At 35.9% G+C, this 27,158-nt stretch overlaps 1 protein-coding gene across 2 annotated transcripts in view; it reads left to right on the top strand.

Moving 5' to 3' along the window:
• CNGA2 (Cyclic nucleotide-gated olfactory channel) overlaps positions 1–27,158 on the top strand; it is a 55,036-nt gene that overhangs the window by 24,298 nt on the left and 3,580 nt on the right. The window contains exons 1-5 of one of the 2 annotated variants that reach the window (XM_051212985.1): positions 15,773–17,187; positions 17,223–17,550; positions 21,432–21,544; positions 24,069–24,372; positions 24,639–24,768. In XM_051212985.1, coding sequence (XP_051068915.1) covers positions 17,042–17,187; positions 17,223–17,550; positions 21,432–21,544; positions 24,069–24,372; positions 24,639–24,768 — 1,021 coding nt within the window. In that variant the 5' untranslated portion in view covers positions 15,773–17,041. Of the gene's footprint in view, positions 1–5,000; positions 5,218–8,351; positions 17,188–17,222; positions 17,551–21,431; positions 21,545–24,068; positions 24,373–24,638; positions 24,769–27,158 lie in introns of those variants that run through there. The other variant, XM_051212984.1, reaches the window with a different exon arrangement.

Consider the following 27,158-nt stretch of genomic DNA (forward strand, 5'->3'; position numbering starts at 1 on the left):
GCAAAGCAGCAGGACCGGACAACATCCCAGCAGAGGCACTAAAAGCAGACTTAGCGGTAACTACAAGGATACTCCACATTCTCTTCAATAAGATTTGGGATGAGGAACAAGTACCAACAGACTGGAAAGAAGGACTACTGATCAAAATACCGAAGAAAGGCGATCTCAGCAAGTGTGATAACTACAGGGGCATCACTCTTCTCTCAATACCGGGAAAAGTCTTCAACAGGGTATTGTTAAACAGGATGAAGGACTGCGTAGACGCCAAACTTCGTGACCAACAGGCAGGATTCCGTAAGGATAGATCGTGTACAGACCAAATCGCAACTCTACGGATCATTGTGGAACAATCAATTGAATGGAATTCATCACTCTACATCAACTTCATTGACTACGAAAAGGCATTTGATAGCGTGGACAGAACAACACTATGGAAACTTCTTCGACACTACGGCGTGCCTCAGAAGATATTCAATATCATACAGAACTCATATGATTGATTACACTGCAAAATTGTGCATGGAGGACAGTTGACAAAGTCGTTCAAAGTGAAGACCGGTGTTAGGCAAGGTTGCTTACTCTCACTCTTTCTCTTTCTCCTGGTGATCGACTGGATCATGAAGACGTCAACGTCTGAAGGGAAGCGCGGGATACAATGGACATCTAAGATGCAGTTGGATGATCTAGACTTCGCAGATGATCTGGCCCCCCAATCGCAATCGCAATAACAAGTGCAGGAGAAAACGACCAGTGTGGCAGCAGCATCATCAGCAGTAGGTCTCAATATACACAAAGGGAAAAGCAAGATCCTCCGATACAACACAGCATGCACCAATCTAGTCACAATTGACGGAGAAGATTTGGAAGATGTAAAAACCTTTACATATTTGGGTAGCATCACTGATGAACAGGGTGGTTCTGATGCAGATGTGAAAGCGCGGATTGGTAAAGCAAGAGCAGCATATTTACAATTGAAGAACATCTGGAACTCAAAGCACCTGTCTGTCAACCAACAACAAGGTCAGGATTTTCAATACAAATGTCAAGACAGATCTACTGTATGGGGGGAGAACTTGGAGAACTATGAAAGCAATCATCCAAAAGATACAAAGGTTGTATATAAACAGTTGCCTACGCAAAATACTTCGGATCCGTTGGCCAGATACTATCAGAAACAACCTACTGTGGGAGAGAACACACCATATTCAAGTGGAGGAGGAAATCGGGAAGAAGCGATGGAAATGGATAGGACACACGTTGAGGAAAGCACCCAACTGCTTCACAAGACAAGCCATCACATGGAATCTTCAAGGCCAAAGGAAAAGAGGAAGACCAAATAACACATTACGCCGAGAAATGGAGATAGACATGAGAAAAATGAACAAGAATTGGATGGAACTAGAAAAGAAGGCCCAGGACAGAGTGGGTTGGAGAATGCTGGTCTGCGGCCTATGCTCCATTAGGAGTAACAGGCGTAAGTAAATAAGTAACTATTGGAAACCAACAGATATTGGATATATATTTTGTCCTAGTAATAAAGCTTCTTGGTATTGTGGTGCGTGCTACTTATATCGACTTAAGTAGTATATGATGCGAGTCGGAAATGTAATGTCTGGCTGAAGAAGATTGGGAAGATCAAGTAAGGAAGAACGGGAATAGAAAGTAATAGTATAGAAATGCAAGAACAATGAAGTCCGAGACAATTATTGGACATTTTGCAAATTAGGTATTATAGTATGGTTTTCCTATTTTACAAAGTAACTCTAATGTTGTGCTAAGTGTGATTCGGTTGTCCTCACATGTGTTCTCCTTCACTACAGTATCAGTATATATATAGAATCTCCAAGTTTCATAACAAGGTTTTAAACTTTAAATCATTGGGTCTCATCTTGAATTGAGTTATTTACATTGGTAAATCATGAATAATAAATTATTGTTAGAATGAGGAATCATGACAATCGTCGATTTAAACCAAACCACTTTGGAAAACCAGGAAGCATTGGTCAGCCGTTTCATACGATTGTGGGACTCTTCAAAAGTGTATATTTACCATCCTGCATGCACCAGTCGAAATCAGAAACCTCAGTCTCATGCATGAATGCTTAACATCTAGACCACTGAACCAGCGTACCATGGTGTTCATATTTAACTTCAATCAATTCACGATATTGTATGACTGTTCTCCATTATCTTCTGTGGATGACTGTTTCATACCCGACAGAGATTAGACTCTAATGGTCACAGCTTCTTACCAGAACTCCGAGAATTACCTCTCGAAGCTAATTACTAGTGAGCACATGATAATTATTGTCAGGATGAGGATTTGTGGAATCGTGCAGGAACGTTGATTCACACTGCTAATGAGTCCTATACTAGGACAAAACAAATGTCCAGTGTTTCCAGGGTGATCTAGCTTAAATCAACTCATGAATTCAACCATTAAATAATAATTTATATGATGATCTATAAAAAAAATCTTCATTCTCATAGTTTAAATAATAATCTGATCATTAAAATGTTTCTAATTTATTAGCTGATAATAAGAAGTCAAATATGAATCCTGTTTATTTACTCATTGGTGAGGATGCTAGCAGTAGTAAGATGTTCTTTCAAATAATATTTCATGTTTTCTGATATCCGACATTTTAAGACATGTGGTAATTTTATTGATTTATACTGTACATAAGTCATAGTGTGATAACCTTAAGAGATAGTACATCCGAATATTATTAAATGATTGTTATGCCCCAACAAGAATAATGAATGGTAACTTTTGGGATCTATTTATGAACCAATACTAAACGTATATTTTTATCGTATAATTTTTAAATAACTGGACTATTCATATTCATGTTCCTCTTATTATTAGCTTTATTTTGACCTATGAACCATTATTATACGTTTTACCATTCTTGAATTATGCCCAGTCTATTAATTACTACCTCCTACATTCACAGCCACATTTGGCCAAATTTTGTACAAATGTTGTTTCATATTTTATTGGTACGTTGTGTTCTGTTTGATTGGTATATAAACTCAGTATGTTTGAAATATAATGATCCATATTGCAGAGGCTGAGACTGGTGTTCTGGACTTAACTGGCTGGGCTAGGCGGAAAGCAGGACAGATAAGTACTCTAGGCTGCTCGCACGTGTTTTACGCGTCCTTGGTCCGATCGATAATCCACTGTTCTCTAATCAGTGGTCACAAGTTATAACAATGTTATTGTCTTGACTTTCAGCAAAATTAAGCTTGTTTTAATTAGAAATATTATGAAAAGAAATTCACGAAATAGTAGTTTCTTAATATACTGATAAACTGAAAGCATTAACTATTTCACATGAATAACTGTTTCTCAAAATTGAGACAAGCATTTAAAAATGAAGTAGTTTGAAGTAGAACTTCTCCAGTTAACAATCTCACTTTATAAGCAAAGATGGATAATGGCTAGCAATAGAATACAGGATGCACTCCATCTTGTCCTATTTGCGACTCGTCAGGTGGATTTATCTGCATCTCAGAGTTGATGTTCACTCTGGGACTCGAACCCAGTACCGTTCGCTTCAAGCACTTGTGAATTAAGTCAATATCGAGGTAATATGTACAATATGCACATATGCTAATAAGAGACTGATCAATTGCACTCCTAAACATCAATAGGCAGATTCAAGTAAACAATACCAAGTGGATTTAATCTCAATTTACTTCTTTTAATAAAGAAATACATCAGAGCTGATATAATTATCTATGGAAAAAATAGAACGATTCATCTAGAAGAGATATTGTTTTCATTAAACCATACTTTCTTGTTTTATCTTTCAATGATTATAACATATTGTAACCCACTGTGAGTCTTAAACTGATTCATACATAAACTATGCAGAGAAACAATGTAAGATAAATCAAATTATTATTTAAAACCATATCTACATATGCGAACTCATGTAAATTACATGTTCTATATATATTGTGACTTTTGCCGGGCTAATTATCACGTGATTTACTCACCAATCAGATTACGACCTAAACAATCTTAACGCTGTCAAACCAATGACATATTGACCGGTATGAGCAACCTAATGTCCTTATTGACCCTTTTCTTGCCTAGCCCTGCCTGTTGAGTCCATAACTCCAACAACGACTGCCATTGTGCAAATTATATATTTCAAACATACTTGGCTTATATACAAATTAACTAGACGACATTACACCATAAAATAGAGAATAACAATTATACAAGATCAAGCCAGAAAGTGGCTGTGATTGTGGGATACGGTAATTAATAAACTGAGCATAATTTAAGAATAGTAAATCGTATAATAATAATCTATAAATCAAAATAAAGCTTATCATAAGAGGAATATAGATATACATAATCTGGTTACTGAATAGTTATACAATGTACATATGTATATGGATTAATAGTAGTGTCAACTTGTTTAAGGTTATTTAACCAACTTAAATACTTACAATCAATAGCCAGTTTACACGAACTGTAAGTACAGTTATTACCATTTGCATAAACTCAAAAAGATTACTCTTAAACCTGAGATCATGCTTAGAATCATATAAAAACAGTCTTTAAATACAATTTCAACAGGTTTATCGCAAGATCTAAAGTTTAAAGTGTATAATATCTTCCTACTTTCAATTACTTCATTAAAGCGATTGATGAAAGAGTTTACAGTAAATATTTACTCATAGTTATTGGCTTAGAATAGAAATATTATAAAATATAATCAATTACAGAAACAAACAACAGCTTCATTTAGTAAATCAACTCTCTCGAGGCGGGATAGTGGATGAGCACGGGTAAAGTGTGCCATAATAGGATGAAACAGCCCTCCAGTGCTTCCAGGTTTTCCATGGTGGTATAGGTTCAATTGACTCATGATCTCAATTACTGAAATTACTATAATATCCACGAAAAACCCCCTTCTGAATATAAATCATTAATATATTTATATACATATTCTTGTTTCTGTTCTATTTATTTTTAGGATTGTGATCCTGGTCTTCTAGTGGAATTAGTACTTAAACTTCAATTACAAGTATTTTCACCAGGTGATTATATTTGTCGAAAAGGTGATATTGGCAAAGAAATGTACATAGTTAAACGTGGTAAATTAAGTGTAGTATCTGAAGATGGTAAAACTGTATTTGTTACACTTGGTGAAGGTTCTGTATTCGGTGAAATATCTATATTAAATATAGCTGGTAAGTATATCATTATATTTGATATGTGAAATTAAATCATTCTTTTTTATAAATCTTATATTAATTACTGCTGGGAAAGTATTAATATTTAACTTTTACTTATGATAGTTAACTCATTATGTTACATCCCAGTGAAGATTAAATTAGTGGTAACTTCCGAGAACTATTAATGGACTAATATTATATATATAGTATAACTATTCAGTAACTAGATTATATATATCTATATTCCTCTTATTATAAGCTTTATTTTGACCTACAGACTATTATGATACGACTTACTGTTCTTAAGTTATACCCAGTTTATTGATTACTATCTCCCACGTTCACAGACACATTTTGGCTTGATCTTGTATAAATGTCATTTCCTATTTTATCGTTTGATGCGATCCATTTGGTTGGTGTATAAACCAAGTACGTTTTAAATAGATGACTCGCGTAGTGGAAGTTGTTACTGATGTTCTGGACTCAGTTGGAAAGGCTAGGCGAACAAAGGACCAACAAGGACACTAGGCTGTTCATACCGGTCGAACGTTATCGGTTTGGCACAGTGTGAAGATTGAATAAGTCATATTTCGATTGACGAATAAATCATGTGATAACTAGCCGGGTTTAAAGACACAACACATTAAATATGTGATTAAAGCAAGTTATAGTAGAAAACCTATTAAAACATTTAAGGGCAAAACACTTTGTTGACATTCAGGCTTCTTTAGAAATCTGCCATGACATTTACAATAAGTGTAAATTAATTATATATTTTTAAGTGACCAATAAACCAATCCTGTAAATGGAATTTTACGCATTATATGTCAGCATGAACTATGCACTCTGGATTCGCCCGTTAACCTCTCTCTGAAAGAATGAAATATATAATAATCACAGTTTATATCATTTCGTTTAATCCCAATTTGTTGAGACAGCAGTCAAAGTAAGTGTATAAACTTACTGTACGTTTTAAATAATTTCATGATCTAGCAAGCATAACCCCTTAGTTCTAAAAATCTTTGTATGTAAACATATCAGTGAAATTTAATCTCGGTCAACCATACTTGGTAGAATATGGGTAAACACTGATATGACTGAACTTCAAACATTTGTTTAAAGACCTGGAAGCGCTGGAAGGCCGTTTCGTTCTAGTACGGGACTCCTCAAAAGTGCATATTTACGATCCCGCATGCACTACTCGAAATCAGAAACTTCGGTCTCATGCATGAATGCTTAACATCTAGACCACTGAACCAGCGTACCATGGTGTTCATGTTTAACTTCAAGCAATTCACGATATTGTGTGACTGTTCTCCATTATCTTCTGTGGATAACTGCCTCATACTCGACACGGATTAGACTCTAATAGTCACGTCTTTTTACTAGAATTCCGAGAATCACCTCTCGAAGTTAGTTGCTGATGAGTACGTGGTAATTATCAGTATGGGATTGTGGAGATTGTTAAGTTTTTGATTCAGATCATGAATCAACCAGTGTTAGGCCACCATTTCAAACTTGGAAACACTAGATGGCCGTTTCGTCCTAATATGGGTCTGATGAGCAATGAGCATCCACGTAAAGGCCGTCCAGTGCATTCATGTTTTCAACAGTGGTCTAACATTGAACGATTCATGATCTCAATCAAAATACCAACAATCTTCACAACCTCACAACGAAAGTTTCAAACAAATTCCTATTCAATAATTTATGTCTTTATTAGTTTTTGACATACAATTTCTTGTCTAAATATAACTGTTCAGAAAATTTATTGACTTTTGTTAATAATTAATAAAGATATGATCTAGAATATTTAGCAGTAAATATATCTTAGGATTTTTATTTATTCTAACACCCCACAGTCATCAATGTTTTAGGGAGAAGATACATTATCAATATCACAAACTGATCCAATTTAGACAATCATTAAAACCAAGAAGCACTAGACAGCAGTTTCCTCCTAGTATGATACTACATAGCCGTCTCTCGACAAACGTTTGATCCTTAGACCACGGGGTCGATATCTAGTGGTTTAGATTGATAACTTCAGTCAATTCGTGCAATATAACGGATTGATTGAGCTAAAAGTTGTGAATTACTGGAGTCTAACTCATCTATCCAGATGTAATGCACAAACCTCAAGGTTTGAAGGATTCGACATATTCTCTTAATGGTATCATTAGAGCCTACTACATTGGGTTTGGGAGCATCACACTACGACAAAAACTCTGCCTATTACCCTCCTCCAATTTTCATCTTTTGGCTACTTAAAGTTGGCCTATGATGTAGATAAACTTCAAAATATAAAGTCTTCACATCTGAAAGATATTTGCTACTTTAAATCATAACTGTTCTCTTATACATAAGATACATGTTTGTTATGAATAACATTTCATCTTTCGTTTTATTTAGAGTTAAGCAATATTCAACTCCGTACCGCCCATAACATGAATTATTTGATATAACTAAATTAGATAATGAATAGTACTTCTGGATTACACAAAAATTATATTCAACTTAAAATGCAATGTTACCAATGTTACCTATTACGAATTGTAACACAATTTACTAATTAAGCAAAGATGAATAGTGGCTAGTAGTGGAATTTAGGACGCCCGCCATTTCGTGCTATTTGGGATTCATCAGCCGGATATATCCGGAGTGAACGTCAACTCTGGGATGCAAGTACATCCAGCTGACGAGTCCCAAATAGCACGGAATGGCGCGTGTCCTGGATTCCACTGCTAGCCACTATCCATCTGTATTTAAGAAGCTTGTGACTTAAGGCTATATCGAGACAATCCGCACAAGATGCATATATGCCAACAAGAGACTGATCAATTACAGTCCTAAATAACAATGAGAAGATACAAATAAAACAACACCAAGTGAATTCAATCCACTAATTATTTAAAATTCAAATGGAATTTTTATGTATGCATAGAGTTATTAAGCATCTATACAGTGATTAACAATATGATTTGTTTAAATACTCCAGTTATGTAGTTTTAAATCCAACTTTTTAAAATCGCCAAACTGCAACTATCTGAATTAGATCAATCATGAAATCATCCGATCAATGTTTAGTTTCTGATTTCTAGTTGTGTGTGTTTTCTTTTTCTTTTTCTCCTTATCATTATTTCTTTTAGGCAATAAAACAGGTAATCGTAGATCAGCAAATGTACGATCTGTTGGTTATTCTGATTTATTCTGCCTTAGTAAAGATGATCTTTGGGATGCATTAACTGAATATCCAGAAACTAAAACAATACTTATGCAACGTGGTCAAGATATATTACGTAAAGATAATTTATTAGATGAAGATGTATTACGTAAAGCTCAAGAACAACAAGAATCAATTGAACAATGTGTTCAACGTATTGATGGTACAGTTAATCAATTAACAACACGTTTAGCTAGATTAATTGGTGAATTTGGTGCTAGTCAAGCAAAATTAAAACGTCGTTTAGCTAGATTAGAACAAGAATATGATATGAATTCATCCTTTTTAGTACAAGATAATAATAATAACATTCCTAAATATAGAAAATATAGTGAACAATTAACAAATGATAGGCAATTACAAAGTAATACACAATTAGAATATAATAGAAAATCAATTCAAACAATAAAACAAGGTAGTAAATTGAAAATTAATCAAAAACAACATAATATATCTAATAGTAGTTCAACATCATTATATGATAAACGTGAATCATTAAGTTCATTAGGATCTAATATAACAAATGAAACATTACCTTTTGTACAAGATGATGAATAGATTCATAATGAATATATAGTGAGACTATAATATATGGACAAATCAATCAGATATAAAATAACACATCTTGGATATTGACATGAAATTCACTTATCCATTTGGATAAATATAGAGTTTTAGCATTATAGCTAATATCAGATCGTAATGAAAACCTGAAATCTAATACCTAAGCTTAATTACTTACTTACGCCTGTTACTCCTAATGGAGCATAAGCCGCAGACCAGCATTCTCCAACCCACTCTGTCCTTGGCCTGCTTTTCTAGTTCCATCCAATTCTTGTTCATTTTTCTCATGTCTATCTCAATTTCCCGACGTAGTGTGTTCTTTGGTCTTCCTCTTTTCCTTTGGCCTTGAAGATTCCATGTGATGGCTTGTCTTGTGACGCAGTTGGGTGCTTTCCTCAACGTGTGTCCTATCCTCTCCCAGCGCTTCTTCCTGATTTCTTCCTCCCTAAGCTTAATTATCAACTGTAAATTATAATTATAATTCTTCACACAGATTTATAACCCTCATTTAGTCCTGGTTATGAAGTGGATATTCTCAAAGTCATTCTGGAGTTGCTTAAAAGTCCTACATAAATTATAGTCTCATCGATTTTTCTATTTCAGTAAATATAATAATAACCATAGATTAACACAATGACATACACTATTCTATTTCTTGTCAATATTACATGGAAATGATAGTAAACTTTTTTATTTATTTTAATGTATTAACATTTACGTATCGTATTGATTGTGAAAAGAAATTACTTTGTTTACTGATTTGTACTCAGTTTTAGGTCAGCCATTACCTTGTGACCTTGACAAGTTATCATTAAAAGAAACAGATTATCTTCAAATTATGTAATTGACTATTGAATGTAATTATATACGTGTGTTTGTGTATGCCAGTAATTGTTTTATTCGTTCGTTTCTTTTTATTAATAGACATATCTAAGCAAAACTAGGAAATAAAATATACATGAATAAATAATTAATATCAGAAGGGGATTTTGTGGATATTTTAGTAATTTTTAATAGTTGAGATCATCAGTCAATTGAAGCTAGACCACCATGAAAAACCTGGAAGCACTCAACTAATAAAAATTACTATAATATCCACAAAAAACACTTTTGATATTAATCAACATATGCTCACTAGTGACTGGCTTCAAGAAGTATTTCCTAGAGTTCTAGTGAGAAGCAGTGAGCAGTGGAGTTCAACCGGGTCTGTTGTGAGATAGTAACCCACTGATGACAACGGCGGATGTGTCGCTCAATTTCGTGGATTAGTTAAAGTTGGATGCCGGCTCAGAGGTCTAGAGTTTATGCGTTCGCACGCGAGACCGATAGGTTCCGAGTTCAAATCTCGCGATGCGGGATCATGGATGCGCACTGCTGAGAAGTCCAACAATAGGACGGAACGACCAGGTTTTCCATAGTGGTCTAGCTTCAATTGACTTGTAGTGTGGCGTCGAGTCGAGGTTGACTATGTTCACAACTACAAGTTAAGAGCGTACCAGAAAAATCAGAAGGCGAAAGGAGATTGTAACGAGATTTATTCGTTGGCGACCTCGTGGTATCGAACGTATTTTAAGATCGTGCCAAGGGAAATACAAGTGGGATCAATGGGCGAACGTGCGAGTGTACAGGGTCACAGTCAACGGAAGAATAATGAAGGAACAATGGATGTCATTAGTACAGTTAAACAAACGAGCACAGTAAAACAAACACTGGTACAATTGGTTATAATAATGATTGTTTCTATTAAGCCAATAGCGTTCTCTTGATAAAAGCAGGTCACTACAGACTCATGGTCCCAATTATTAGAAAGGTTAAGAGCCATTATAAGGGGTGTATTTTTAAAATTGGTATTGTAAGACGGAACACACTTGAATGCTACCTATGGCCATCAATTTGAATAGTAGGTTACAAGCAACATACAGTTTATTATAAAGTCTCACTAGAAATTAACATTTGACTTTAGAAAAACAAAAAGAATCTTATTTTTTACAACTAAGCAAATTAAGTGTTTAAAGTGAGAAAAAACATCGTATATCTGCGTAGCATGAAACTTCACTGGATGGTTAGATAGCTTAATGATGATTTCTTTCACGGATTACTAGTTTAGCTATTGAAGACAAATTTGGAGTGGTATTAAGTTACTCTTGATATGATCTTACACTAATAAGGCCGGTAATCTTTTGTTTGTTGGTAGCTTTCAAACACATTCTCCTTATTATTGTATCCGTTTTTAGTCATATTTATATTCTCTGGGTTTAAAATCGTGCTGGTTGTTTGTAGCGGTAAATGAACTCACAAGATTACTAGCTCTGGAAGTCTTCTATGTTTGATGCCGACTGCTTTAGTTTCACTGAACTCAAATAGCTGAAGGCACTCGCTTACCCAGCCGCACCAGATAACGAATGAGTATGCCGTGCTATGCATCTCTTTCAACTACTAGCCAGCTTAGACCAAACGTTCTTTCGACATACCGATAGCTTTCTAAATATATCTTCGAATTTATTCATTCCTGACTTCTGACTCGACTGGGTTAGCATACTTCGTCTGCAAAGGTATTAGTGGTTAAAGCGTTGTCAAACTCCGAATATTAGTGGCATCTTTAAGGTTATAATTTATGTAAAATAATGGCAAGGTGAATGTTTTTAGCTGCCTATAGGTGATATATTTCACTGAATAAAATTTTTCTGCACCTCTTTAATATCTGAACTAATATTTCAAATTTCTAATGAAAGTGTGGCTAGGACGCTTTTAATTTCGCAAATACAGTGACTGGTGACTAACTGAGAATAGCTTGGTTCCTATTTTACTTCGAACACTTTTTCTTTTTAACAAGTAATCGATTTCGGATACTTATCTCGTTAATGGCTGGACTGCACAAGCTATTTATTACAGCACATGAATCACATAACCTATGGGTGAAAATGTTTATGTATTTTGTGTATTTTCGCACTTTAAACCTACATTTATTTTACTACCCAACCACTATTTTGATATCGTCATGCTGATATTATGAACTCTAGGAATTTCAAACGTTATATTTATACTCTGTGGTATTTGTGCTAACTGATGATTCTTTTGTACTTGATTGCGCGTGGATTACTAATTTCAAGTATAATACGTCTATTTCAGCTCATCTAATTCTACTTGTTTTAAATAGCACTATTTCGGAAATTCTTGGTCGGCATATTGATTTTAATACTTTTAAATATAAAAATTGAGTCACAACGGAGACAAATTTTTAACGGTTGAATGCTAATGCAATCAGAGATAACTTTGGAGAATACATAGAGTACCTCGCAAATAACTAGAAAATATATTAAAGACGATAAATTTGCAGCTTATTTCCTGAAATTGATCGGCAAAGAGTCTCATAACCTGATTAAGAATTCGGCTTTCCCAGAAAAACCAATATCATAGTCATGCAAATCTCCCAAGTAATTACTGCTTATTCATGTCCAGTGTCGTCGTTTTAAATGCCTAAAGAGATTGAAGTTTCATAAGATGGTGCGACAAAATGATCAGGACGTTAAAGACCATTTACTTGGAATACAGAAATAAACGAGGAAGGGCAATTTTGAAAACTGAATTTCGTAATTGATTGATTGCTGGGATAAGTATTCCGGATTTAGAAGGAGAAATAACTCAGAAACCTCAAAGCTCATTCCATGAAATTAAAACATGATGTATTAACTAATAAGCAATGAGTGGGTTTGATTTCCAGTCGCCGAGATAAACTACATTCTGAAAGTCACTCAAGCTCGCGTTTGGTTAATAATCGTTCCTACTTTCATAGAAGGATGAAAGATGAAGCAGGTTACAGAGGTGAACGCAAGTGTGGTATAAGTTTATCCTGTAGTAAATTCTACTTACGTAATTCATGAGTCTTTCGTCTACTTATTGCTTTAAGTTGTAGTGTCAGTTAATATGTTAAGCCCATATACTGTATTCTAACTTTCGGACATCCCATTCTATTCATTCTACTTGAGTCATACTTTGACCTTGTTATTTATTCGCTTATCAATCTAGACTGTTTTTATATGAGCGTATATGTGTGTGCCCTTCTTATCCCATTAATCACATGTCTGTAGCTTTATTTTGTCTGACTATAAATATTGAGTCACTCTTGACTAATGGGGAGTTGGCTTACCAGCCATCTCCACTGCGCATCATTTTTACTTGGCTTCACCGTGTGCTTGCTTGCTGTACGCCTGCGGATTTTTATTAATCATTAACAATAAATTATCTCTACAACTGGTGTTCAGGCTTTTGAATAATCTCGAGTAAATCCGTAATTCTATTAGGAGATTAAGCCTACCTTATATACTCAGTTAACGGGATATTATTTATCGGAGTCAGATATAGAGGACATTAGCCTCAACAAAGTATAGTAAACTGAAACACAACAAGTTGGTTCGTAAAGCTACTGTTAATTTCGTCAATAATGTTTGTAAACCCTATGATTCATGAAGGTGTGTGGTTCTAAATATCATTTGTCTTTATCCACCATTTCGAAAGGTAATTTTTATATTCTAAAGCAATTACACATCTACTTCCATTCATTTCATGAATTATTGTTGGCACAGGTCGTGTAGAGTCCATTATTTCATTTAAGAACTTGCAATCCTTAGATTCTAACCTTGTAGTGGGACCCAATAAAGTTCCAGTATTAGAGATTACTGGGCACAAAGTGCTCACATGAGGATGCTGGTAACCGCTATTGAGAGATGGTATTTCTTTACACCTCCTTATGAAGATTTAGTTAATGGAATAAGACGATCAATACCGGGTTTGGACAATTTGAAGGGGCTTACAGTGGATGTGTTTTTATGGGTTTCCAAAAAGGTCTCGTGATTTACTTGTAGATTTGATAGCTACAGGTGCTGCATGCAGTGGAGGGATGACAATTCAGCCTATAAGACTTCAAGTACAGAGTGATTCAGTCTTTCTAAAAAGACGAATAATTCGTTGTGGTCTTTGAGAAACAGTACATCATACATTAGACGATTTGCGTGCAAAAAGCATAATTTATTCGATTCATTCTTCAGAATGGGGTACTCCTATTTTCAATCCCTTGAAGTCTGATAGGATGACCGCAAGAATATGTACTGATGACTATAGATTAACACTGAACTCATTTGTTGACGTAAACATGCACGAAGGTGAAAGCTGAAGATATTTTGAGTCGAATTTGTGGTTCTACGGTGTTTTTAAAGTTGACTTAAAATCCACTGTTTTTACTGGTCATGAAGCCTTAAATTTCATTTATCATACAGATCTCGTCCAGATCTCATTAGAGAAACTCGTCGATACCTAAGATGTATATTAATTGCCAAACGAAAAGGTTGGAATGCTAATCTGAAACGTAGATTTCCTGTTTATTTTACAAGGGGAATGAGCTATCCACTACTTTTGATGGTATTTTGTATTTAAAGGACTGTGCTGCTATCCCTCCTTCATTATGTGAATCTGTCGACGAAGAAATTTATAGTGGGTATATTGGTGTTGTGGAAATGAAGTCCTTGGCAAATTCACATATACGCCGCACAATTGTGAGAAATGTCATAAGTCGAAAAGTCATCCTTCGAAGTGGACTCCGCGCCAGTATTTTCTGATGCCTGTCAGAGAATTAATACAAACTACCGTGGTCCATTTCTCAGCAAATACCATGCACTTGTCATTGATTCTTTTTCTCAGTGACCTGACGTTTTCTTCACAGCTTCTCCAAATTCCGAGTTTACAATTCAAGCACTAAGAAAAGTTTTTAGTCGGGAGGGGATTCTTACGGTGTAAGTGACTGATGACGGTCCATATTTAGCTGCAAACGCACTCACCACCCGGTAAAATGATAGAGGGTTCAGACGTCCAATCACTGATGTCATACACACGTGTTTTCATGGTTAGGAGAAAAATTTCCCCAGGACATCGATAACTGTTATTAATTCCATCGTTGCTGCAACATTTGATGAACTGTGGGGGGAGAGTAGACACACTATAACTCCAATAAGAAAATGCTAAACATTCTGTGACGAAAAAGACTTCACCAGAGTTATGAGAAAAGAAGGATACCTCGTTCGAATATCAGGTGTTTAGAAGCTACAGATGTTACATATTATCGTTGGAATGATCTTCGACAAACCGAGGAGCTTGTGGTGAAGAACGTTGAAAAACCTATGGTTCGAATTCTATATACCAATGATTTATGTACACCCAACCGCCATGTTGATTAAATACAGTGCCAGGAACCGCATGAGTCCGTTCTAATTTCCGTTGTTGATTCTTGTTCTAAAGAGTATATTCTAGATCATACAGAGGCTACATCTTATACACGGTTGGACAGACACTCGAAGAAATTAGACCACAGAAATTCTGACGCTCACTTAGTTTACGGTGGTTATGGTATTTGTGCCAACTGACGATTCTTTTGTACTTTATTGTGCGTGGATTACGAATTTCAAGTATAATACGTCTACTTCAGCTCATCTAATTCTACCTGTTTTAAATAGCACCATTTCGGAAATTCTTGATTGGTACATTATTCGAATACTTCTAGATGTCATGTATTTTCTTTAAGATGGAGCAGTAATGCGAAAACATTGTATATTGCCAGTCCAAAGATTTATAGAAACGGAGATTGCTATTCCTTAGAAGACATTAGGCAGTTCACCAATCAATTAACGATTAATTGAATCTTAAAAGTACAGCTAAATCCAGAATACCAAAATTAAAATTTGTCAACCCATCAGGCTTTTCATAACACGTTAGCCACTAGTAATGCTCTTCGAATCGGAATGTACTTGAAGATAAACATAGTTGCATGCAAAATACTTCATTGAGCTCAGAATTACGAAGAAGTGATTTCTAAAAGCGCTCTACGATACTTAACACATGTCAAAATACTAAGCTGTACTTAATCAACATGTACTCGCAGACATGAAAAAATGACGTTTATCCACCCATTAGCACACAATCTTGACATATAATTGCATAAACACCAAATATTGGATCATGAAGATGGAGGTCATATATTGGCACAAACTTAAACTGCCATCCTTGACCTTGGTCTTCTGTGAGTTTCCACATATCCCGGACATTAATGTCGGAAAGTTAAAAAAAAACCTACTCTCAGTCAGTTCGAAATAGAATAAGATGTCGCTAGACTTTTCAAACAGACAGTCAGACATGTACTAATAAAGTCATTCATAGGAATATATATTCAGTCGCTTTCATGCAAAGCACAAACTTTTTACGGTACCGGAGTAAGTAATTCCTAGTTTGATTCATAAAAAATCAAATCTATTTCCATCACACACTCCACCTCTCACTGTAGCTGCAACTTTATGTATGTATACACACTGTTCTCATGTAACTACAGTCCTCTGAACAACTCAGGATTGCTATAGTCCGCACAAAATAATAAGCATTACATATTTTCTTTCATCTCAACATTTTAATTCTGTCGGGTACACACATTTTGTGAGTTCAAGGAAAGTTGAATAATAAATGTCTGTTTGTACCAGTGCACAATATCTCTTATCATTAATTACCGTTAGTTATCTCACTTTTCCAAGAGTGCTACAAAATTTCCAAAAGTATCAAATTGCTACTTAGAATGTTTCGCTAGTTAACCTATTAAAACACGGGCCTTCGGCTTTTACATCACTATTTGTTCCATAATGTCTATCTAACTCAATTCGCTACAACCTTTTAGTTGATGATTGAACTCACCATTATTCAAGTCTGAATTCTCATCTTTCGAAGCGTCCACAGGAATAGCGAAATGTCAGTCGACTTTTTTCTCCCATTAAAAGTCTCATTGACGGGTGGTGTTGTGAACATAATTAAGAATGTTGAGATAATTCGTCTGAACATTTCAGATTTCTGGTATTGTTTCAAGTGTTCCAGTGAATCATCAAACATTATTTTTTTTAAAAACACGAATATGCGATGGTACTACGTTTACTTTTTTTGATAATTTCGTAAATTATTCTGTATCTTTGTTTCCCAGCCAAATTCCTAAATCGATTCCACATTAACTGTATATACGTTTTAAACATGGTACTGACTCCAATATTTCGCCTAGAACAAGATGAAAAAAAACTTAAAGTCATCATTCATGCTCCACTAGCTAAAATATCTGAAATGGAAGTATGCGTTGAAGAACAAACTTTTTATTTTGACTCCTCCCCGTACTATCTCAAGTATGGCCTCAATTGTTTCTCATTGATGTATTTAGATTCGATATTCCAGGTTCTGTATTAACGGATGAAGATACTTTTGACTATGAGCTCATCGACGGTGATATACACGTTACATTGGAGAAGTCTAAACCAGGACTCTTCAAGGATTTAGATTTAATCACAAAATTGCTGATAACTTCGTCTGAAACAAAGCCGTCCAAGTGTTTGATTGAAGAATTGAATGATACTGTTGAACAACAAAAGTGTTGGTCATTGGACTGGTTTGGCGATTCAAAAAGTATAAGTTCAACGCCAGAAGATGTGGTTCTTTCTAACCCAACTTATGGTTTTAGTGGTTCCAAATCTGGACTGTTCCAAGTTGAGGTAATGTACTTCCTTTTCGAATTGATACTCAAGTGGTAACTTTATCAGAGACCTAAGCATATTTCGCAAGTGTATATCTGTCAGTTAACTCATAACAAAGAAAATCCAGGTCAATCAACTAATTAATATATGTATATATATATATATATAACTCCGCCTGGAGTCCCTCCGGGGGCTACTGCCGGTCCCAAGCCCGGATAAAGGAGGAGAGTTGGGCATGGGGTTAGCGCCCCCATCCCGTAGAAAACTAACTCGCTAAAAAAACGCTAACCAGAAAAAATTATTCAAACCTTTTAAACTCTGCCCTGGGAGTCAGAAGGTCTTCATTTAGAAGAATTATGACGCCTCATGATGAAAGCCGAATCCCTTCGGAAGTTACGAGGCCGATGCCCCTTCTGACAACCACAGCGACCATTTATTTAGGTACATGGAATGTTCGTACAATGTGGGACACCGGAAGAGCCTTCCAGATTGCTGCAGAAATGAGAAGATACCACCTAGAGGTACTTGGGATCAGTGAAACACATTGGACACAAGTTGGACAACAACGACTAACTACAGGATAGCTCCTGTTATACTCCGGCCATAAAGAAGAAAATGCACCACATACACAAGGAGTTGCATTGATGCTGTCCAAACAAGCGCAAAATGCACTTATAGGATGGGAATCTCATGGACCAAGGATCATCCAAGCCTCGTTTAAAACAAAGAAAGAGGGCATTTCAATGAACATCATCGAATGCTATGCGCCTACCAACGACTACAATGAAGACGCTAAAGATCAATTCTACAATAGGCTGCAGTCAATCGTCGAGAAGTGCCCAACAAAGGACCTGACCATTCTGATGGGAGATTTCAACGCCAAGGTTGGAACGGACAACACTGGATATGAAGACATCATGGGACGACACGGACTGGGAGAAAGAAACGAAAATGGTGAGAGATTTGCAAACCTATGTGCCTTCAATAAGCTGGTCATAGGCGGCACCATATTCCCACATAAACGCATACACAAAACCACATGGACTTCACCGGATCACTCTACACAAAACAAAATCGACCATATTTGCATCAACAAAACGTTCAGGAGGACTATAGAGGACGTGAGAACCAAGAGAGGAGCTGATATATCATCAGATCATCACTTGCTGGTCGCCAAGATGAAATTGAAACTCAAGAAGCACTGGACAACGGGGCAGACAATATCACAAAAGTTCAATACGGCCTTTCTTCTGGATACTAACAAACTCAACAAATTCAAGATGGTCCTCAGCAACAAGTTCCAGGCCTTTCATGATCTACTCAATGGAGAAGGAACTACTGTGGAGAGCAACTGGAAGGGGATCAAAGAGGCAATCACTTCAACATGTCATGAGGTCCTGGGTCACAAGAAGCACCATCACAAGGAATGGATCACTGTTGATACACTGGATAAGATTCAAGAAAGGAGGAACAGGGAGGTAGCAATCAATACCAGTCGAACAAGAGCAGAAAAAGCCAAGGCACAAGCTGAATACACGGAAATAAACAAACAAGTGAAGAGGAGCATCAGAACCGACAAACGTAAATATGTGGAAGATTTAGCAACGACGGCGGAAAAGGCTGCAAGAGAAGGAAACATGAGACAATTGTATGACACGACAAAGAAACTCTCTGGAAATCGCCGCAAACCAGAACGACCAGTGAAAAGCAAGGAAGGCAAGGTAATCACCAACATTGAAGAGCAACAAAACAGGTGGGTAGAACACTTCAAAGAACTGTTGAATCGACCAGCTCCACTGAACCCACCCAACATCGAAGCAGCACCCACGGACCTCCCAATCAATGTTGGCCCACCAACAATTGAAGAAATCAGCATGGCCATCAGACAAATGAAGAGTGGCAAAGCAGCAGGACCGGACAACATCCCAGCAGAGGCACTAAAAGCAGACTTAGCGGTAACTACAAGGATACTCCACATTCTCTTCAATAAGATTTGGGATGAGGAACAAGTACCAACAGACTGGAAAGAAGGACTACTGATCAAAATACCGAAGAAAGGCGATCTCAGCAAGTGTGATAACTACAGGGGCATCACTCTTCTCTCAATACCGGGAAAAGTCTTCAACAGGGTATTGTTAAACAGGATGAAGGACTGCGTAGACGCCAAACTTCGTGACCAACAGGCAGGATTCCGTAAGGATAGATCGTGTACAGACCAAATCGCAACTCTACGGATCATTGTGGAACAATCAATTGAATGGAATTCATCACTCTACATCAACTTCATTGACTACGAAAAGGCATTTGATAGCGTGGACAGAACAACACTATGGAAACTTCTTCGACACTACGGCGTGCCTCAGAAGATATTCAATATCATACAGAACTCATATGATGGATTACACTGCAAAATTGTGCATGGAGGACAGTTGACAAAGTCGTTCAAAGTGAAGACCGGTGTTAGGCAAGGTTGCTTACTCTCACTCTTTCTCTTTCTCCTGGTGATCGACTGGATCATGAAGACGTCAACGTCTGAAGGGAAGCGCGGGATACAATGGACATCTAAGATGCAGTTGGATGATCTAGACTTCGCAGACGATCTGGCCCTTCTATCCCAAACGCAACAACAGATGCAGGAGAAGACAAACAGTGTGGCAGCAGCCTCAGCAGCAGTAGGTCTCAATATACACAAAGGGAAAAGCAGGATTCTCCGATACAACACAGAATGCACCAATCCAATCACAATTGACGGAGAAGATTTGGAAGATGTAAAAACCTTTACGTATTTGGGCAGCATCATTGATGAACAGGGTGGATCTGATGCAGATGTGAAGGCGCGGATCGGCAAAGCAAGAGCAGCATATTTACAACTGAGGAACATCTGGAACTCAAAGCAACTGTCAACCAACAACAAGGTCAGGATTTTCAATACAAATGTCAAGACAGTTCTACTGTATGGGGCAGAAACCTGGAGAACTACAAAAGCCATCATCCAGAAAATACAGGTGTTTATTAACAATTGTCTACGCAAAATACTTCAGATCCATTGGCCGGACACTATTAGCAACAACGTACTGTGGGAGAGAACAAACCAGATCCCAGCGGAGGAAGAAATCAGGAAGAAGCGCTGGAAGTGGATAGGACACACATTGAGGAAAGCACCCAACTGTGTCACAAGACAAGCCCTCACATGGAATCCTGAAGGTCAAAGGAAAAGAGGAAGACCAAAGAACACATTACGCCGAGAAATGGAGATAGACATGAGAAAAATGAACAAGAATTGGATGGAACTAGAAAAGCAGGCCAAGGACAGAGTGGGTTGGAGAATGCTGGTCAGCGGCCTATGCTCCATTGGGAGTAACAGGCTTCAGTCAGTCAGTCAGCCATATATATATATATATATATATATATATATATATATATATATATATATATATATGGTTAGAGGTTCTTCGTAGATATGGTTGCAGGCTACTTTGTTGGAACCTCCACTAGTAAAACGACCAGTGGTTGAAGATTTTCGGCGGCATGGTTCAGAATCGGTCACAATAGCGCAAATAAATTTACTTCTCATTGCTTCAAATTGAAAGTTGTAACACTATTTTCCACTTTGTTTCATACATTCATTTCTTTCCCAAACAATGCCACCCATGCCTTATCTTTTCTACTAGCCTTGATACTGTAAATGCCCTTAAGACTCCGGCATAGTTCTTGATGATTTCATCTCACTTTACTGATTTGATTTGGCTAGTTAAACCAATACATATATGTCTCCGGTTCTATGTTGTTTATGACTAACCGATTAATTAGAAAGTCACATTAACGTAATGCCATTTTCTTAAATATACCTCGTTTAACATCCTCTCTTGTTTTCCAACTTTTTTGAAAATGCTACTTAGTCTGATTTAACACATGCAGTGGATCTGCCTCATCCAGATTCGGTTGATGTTTTCAAACGATCAGAGCTTAGAAAAGTGGATGAAGAGAAGAAATTTCTTGTCGATCATTATCTGTGAGTTTTTTTATAGGTTTCTTCTTCACCTGCTTACTGCTGAAAAATATGACAAAACGGTCTATTACACAGACTAAAATATATTTTATGGTAGTGTATATCAACAGACAAATATTATGCAACATTACTGTGTGGAAAATGCATTCGAAAATCATCCAGGAAAAATGAATAAAAAGTACTAAAAGATAGATAAAAACAGAGAAGCTAGGTTTCGTTCCGTTAGTAAGTACATTTTACCATTTATAGGACAAAACCAGATTATCACTGGCTTTAACTTTAAGCTGTATTAAATTCCTAAGTTGCTGAGTTGTAAAATAATTCATAAAACTCCATCCATACCGTGATAGGTAATCAATAGACTGATGTAACGAAATTCAGCAGCAACATTCAAAAGTTCAGTTGTGCTATTGAATAATTACTAATATGGACTGTAATTTTTTGGTTTTAATCTTCCTACAATTATTTATATCTAGTTGATCTTGGTGAAAAATATATGGCCTAAAATTTCAAGATGGTTTCTAGTATTTTACTGAACTCACTAACCGATCAAAGCTAGACACTCATTGAAAACCTTAAAACAATGGACGGCCGTTTCATCCTGGTATGAAAGTACACGGAAGTGCGCATCAATAATCCCAACACTGATCTAGAAGTTAAGGGGTCTTGTACAAGACCAAAGACTCTGGCTTCGATTCCCGCGTGCGGAGTTGTGGATGCACACTGCTAAGGAGTCTCGTACAAAGGTGGACCAGCCGTCCAGAGCTTTCATGTTTCCAATAGTTGTCTAATTTTGGTCGACCTGTGATCTTAGTGAAATTCAACAATCTTCATAGCCCTCTACAGATAGTTTCTAGCAGACTAATACTATTATGCTATTCAATTTCCCTGTTTTTCAAGAAGGAGTTGGAAAAAACTGGGTTAATTCAGTTGTCAGACGAACTTAATTGATTTATTTAGCGTTCAAACCTTCCCTGTTTTAGATAAATGTATTTTGCGAATGGTTTTATTAGTGAGGTTTCCTTATGAAAAACTTTCTCTTAAATGCCCTGAAAAAATCTGGGGAATACTGTTTACAGTTCTTTTCAATGTGTATGTTACTTTTGATTGGTCCAGTTTATCCACCAGGGCAAAATTATCTAATAAATTCATTTTTCAGGCACAAACTCGGGTCACCTTCTGAGTGTGAAGGTTAGTAGTTCTAGTCAATTACCCAAACCGAAGTAGGTGGTGCTGGATTCGAACATGCAGCTTGATGGATAAAAGTTGACCACCTAAACCAGTGAGCCATTGGTCCACTTAGATACCTCGTTCTCTTCCGTTTAATATGAAGTTGTAGAATTTGCTACCAATATGAATTCATGTCATAATTTTCATTCTAATCAAGACTTAAATTTGTTCGTTTGTATACTAGTAGCTATGAGAATTGTCTATCGCCACGCAGCCATAACTTTTAAATCTCTCAATGATAATTATCAAAAGAAAACAACCATTCTCTATCATGGTACAATAATTATATATGCCTATCCATATATACCTAGCAGCTGAGAGTCTTTTAACTTTAAGTGATCTCCAATAAGTTTAGTAAACCTTAATGCATTTGGTGCGGTCGAGGCAACCGAGTATAGCATTTCTAACCTTCACTATTTTATTCGAACATCCCGGAAATTTAATTGTTTTCAACTTTCTCAACAATTAAATCACTTAAACATTTATCATTCGACTAGGGTCCATCATCCATCGATGAGCGTTTGACCCACCATTTTAATAATTGGCATATGTTTATAGTGCTACCCTCCTTCAAAATAAATGATGAACCTGGCTACGCCTGTTTTTTACCTTCATTTCCATCTTATTTTGTTCATTTTTCTGTATTATATTCAGTAACTAACATCATTGTCGATCATTTTTGAGCAGATTATCTATAATGTCCCTTCATTATTGTGTGTTCTATTTCTAAGTATTTAAATAAAACTGTAATATTTTATTTCGTTTATTATTTTTATTCTGTTTACTCAATATTTCGACAATAACCTTCATCTCCTATGTATTTATTAAAAAATTGTTTATTTATGATGGTTTTCATATTTTACGTTTATAGTTCCCGTTTCTATTTGTTGACTATCATTGACACAGCCATTATCTGCTACTTAGTTTATCCTGTTTTTTTGTAAATAGTCTTTATATAACTATTGAAGAAACCAGTCCTTTTTTGATCGTATTCTGGTACATGTATATGCTTCATAAACTTCACAAAATGAGGTTTTTTTAGATGCATTGCTTATATTGTCATTAGTGTAATAGTACTACTGTATTGTAGACAAGTATCCTACATTGATTCCGAAATTGTCAACGTCATTCAATCGTCCGGTCTAAATGTTTTAACAGATTTAACATGTGATATAATTTCTTTTTAGAAAATCAATTTCCACTGTCACTAATATTCAACACTTGTTTTCTCTATCATTCATATTTGTTTCTGTTCTTATTTTCCTCTCCTTTTATAATCATGATTGACAAATATCAGTGCTGATTATTTCGAATCGGACTCTTGGATTCATATGAAAAACATTGATTTACCATGGTCTATTAATAATAATACTAATAGTTTACCAGAATTCTCATCTGATGAACGTCATCGTCTAATCACTTTATCAACTCGTCGACTTCCTCTTCAACCTGATAATGCTTTGGAAGAAAAAATGATATATTTAGGCCTACTCGATCTATTATTTGCTTATATATATGATTACAGAGTTCGTGAAGGTGAGACGATGTCCGAATCCGGTTGGAATATAGTGAAACTTGCAGCTACACTTTCATGGTTTGAGGTAATTTTCTTTGTCTTTTCTATTATTGTTATTCTTACTCTCCTCCCTGTCATAGTTGCATTATTAAGAGATTCAAATATATGTCACCCGGCTTTACAATCTGATACACTGCCACTGAGCTATTAGAATTTCAGGCAACTCTGTGTAGGATTGAGATATTTTAAATTGATTGTGACCAAAATTATGTTTGTCTAATATTGATCAATGTTTTGGAAAAAGCTTAACTTAATCGGACATAACATCTCTTTTTATCCCCGTTTTTACAGGTTTATCATTCCTTACCGGAAGTTGTTGTGTCATTCTATAGACGTGCTTTAACTTATCCTCTTGTACGAAGTTGGAGATTTTGCACACTTATCAAACGCGATGCTTCTTATCTTTTACAGCATACTAATAGTAAGGCTGATTATAATTCATATTCATTTATTCTTAATGATGAATTTTCTTCTCAAAAAAATCTATCACAACTATTGGCTATTTATTGTTGCTTTTCATTGGTAATTTAATTTCCAATAGCTTTAATATTATCCCCTAAAGATCTTAAGTCTTGATTTACTGGTCCAGTTACTTGACTATAAACTTCTCGGTTATTGATTTGTATTGTACTATAATTACTGAAGTTCCAATTACAACTTATTATGAAAATTTGTACGTATGGAGATTTTTATAAAGTACCTATGGGAGAAATCTCAGGAATACAGCTTCTTTGAAATCGTTTATTTCTCATGAAGTAAACTAAGGTTGATCTGTAAGAACGGCCTTTGGTGAACTGAAGGAAGCTCTAAAACGCTCAGAAAAAGCCGAAGACATTCCATCCAATCATCTTTTGGAAATAGCAAGAACAAAGATTCTGTCAGAATAGCATGAATCATCTTTTGGAAGAACATTCCAGAATCTCGACCTGTAGCTTCCCCATTGGAAAAATGCCAAAAACCACTGCATGCGAATTGAACGATTGTAATGATGATTTTGTTTTTACTAAAAACTATAAATACCTGAGTGCGTTGTGCCATATTTGACACTGTTTGGAATAAGATTCCTTCCTACTCGTCTTTTGTTCTCTTACTTACAACTTGGAAGGTTCTGGCGTTTTAGTGCCCAGGTTTTATGCGGTATAGCAAGAATACAAGCTCTAGATATAATTTGATCAATAACGGGTCTTTAAATAACCACTTTAGAAGTTTATAAACTTCACGTAAATTCTTATTGTTTGATCCTCAAATGCATCATGATTTCAAAAAATACCCACACATTTTCCACTGTGTAATCATCAAAATCAGTCCACTTTCAATATACCTGTATGTAGAATCTAGCCACCTACTGATCCTAATGAGTATGAAGCACATGCATATGTCCCACTCAACTGTTTTGGAGACAAAACTAGCTTAAAATAGTCACGTGCTTTGTTAATAACACTGAAATGTAAGACGTGCTTATTCGTATTGTGACTGAAATAATGGCATTGAATTTTTCATCTGAAAAACCATTATGTATAATATTACCCATACAAGTCAAGATCATATTAAATGATCCTTCAACCTTTATGTATACCCACACACCTCAATATGCACATGTAATGGAGGCCTGAGTAGTGTTGAGGGAGTTCAGTTCAATAAAGTCACATTTGTAACGTGGGTATATGAAGACTCGACATTATTTCGTGGAGGAAGGAACGAAGGAGCAGAGCATAGAAGTCAGAAGGTTAAGTCAACTTCTTCGAAATGAAGATGAAAAACAAACTGGAAGCTGGAATATGACCACATGACCAGCCAAGATCCCTGCATGTAAGAAATAGAGCAATAACCTTTCAAACAGACTTTTCACGGAAAACTTATTCCTAAAAAGCGAAATTACATTCTTTTACTCATTATGGTTTTAGTGCAACATTACTTCCTTTTTAATTCAATGTAATGATTATTCAGTTTAGTATCGTTTTGTTTCCCAATATGATATTTTATCGGGTATAACATTAGTTTATTTGAGTGTGATGTATTTGTTTAAAATACGATAGATATACTTGTATTAAATTAACGTTAATTACATTCAGTATGACAAGCAGCATGTGATTTGTTACAACTCTAAGTATTTTTCATGTACGTGATTTTATCATTATTAATAATCAAAATGGGGTGTACAGTCAACATACAATGAGTATATTTTCGATTCGGGTCTTCTTCATGTTTTGGGGTTAATACATCTCCACTTGTACCAGTCTTGGTGTTCTTACTTCGTTTCGTAGAGATTGAAATAGTTCCTGGTTTTTTTTCCAAGTATAAGTAATAAACGGCGTGAATATGATAACAACAAATAAGGTCCCATTGTGTTACTCTTCTTATCGATTGGTTGAAGGGTAGGGATCGATTGTGGATTGTACAAATCGATAATTTTTGTCACTGCGCTATTAAGTTTATCATTCGGAATGCGTATTCGTAGTATCTTATAGCATAGTGCAGTCGATAAACGTGTCAAATACATTGAAAATATTTGATCCAATAAAATTTGAGAATAATTCACTCTTTTGGTTACGATGCTGACAGTTCTTTTAATTTTATAGATAATTCTGAACGGTGATTCTCGTGGCGACATGTGACCAAAGTTGACTGTGTTCAATAATTAAGCTGTTAACTTCCATTCTCCTATCCTTATTGGCAACCGAGGGCCACAAGAATCGTCGTTTAAGTTCACTTACGAAATCGAGAAATCACCTCAGTGGTTGTTTACATCAGAAATTTATACACTCCAGAAGCTATCGCAATTCATCCATGCAAACCTAACTTCTGGGTGTA

This window comes from Schistosoma haematobium, chromosome 3, assembly GCF_000699445.3.
Source record: "Schistosoma haematobium chromosome 3, whole genome shotgun sequence".
Classification (NCBI taxonomy): domain Eukaryota; kingdom Metazoa; phylum Platyhelminthes; class Trematoda; order Strigeidida; family Schistosomatidae; genus Schistosoma; species Schistosoma haematobium.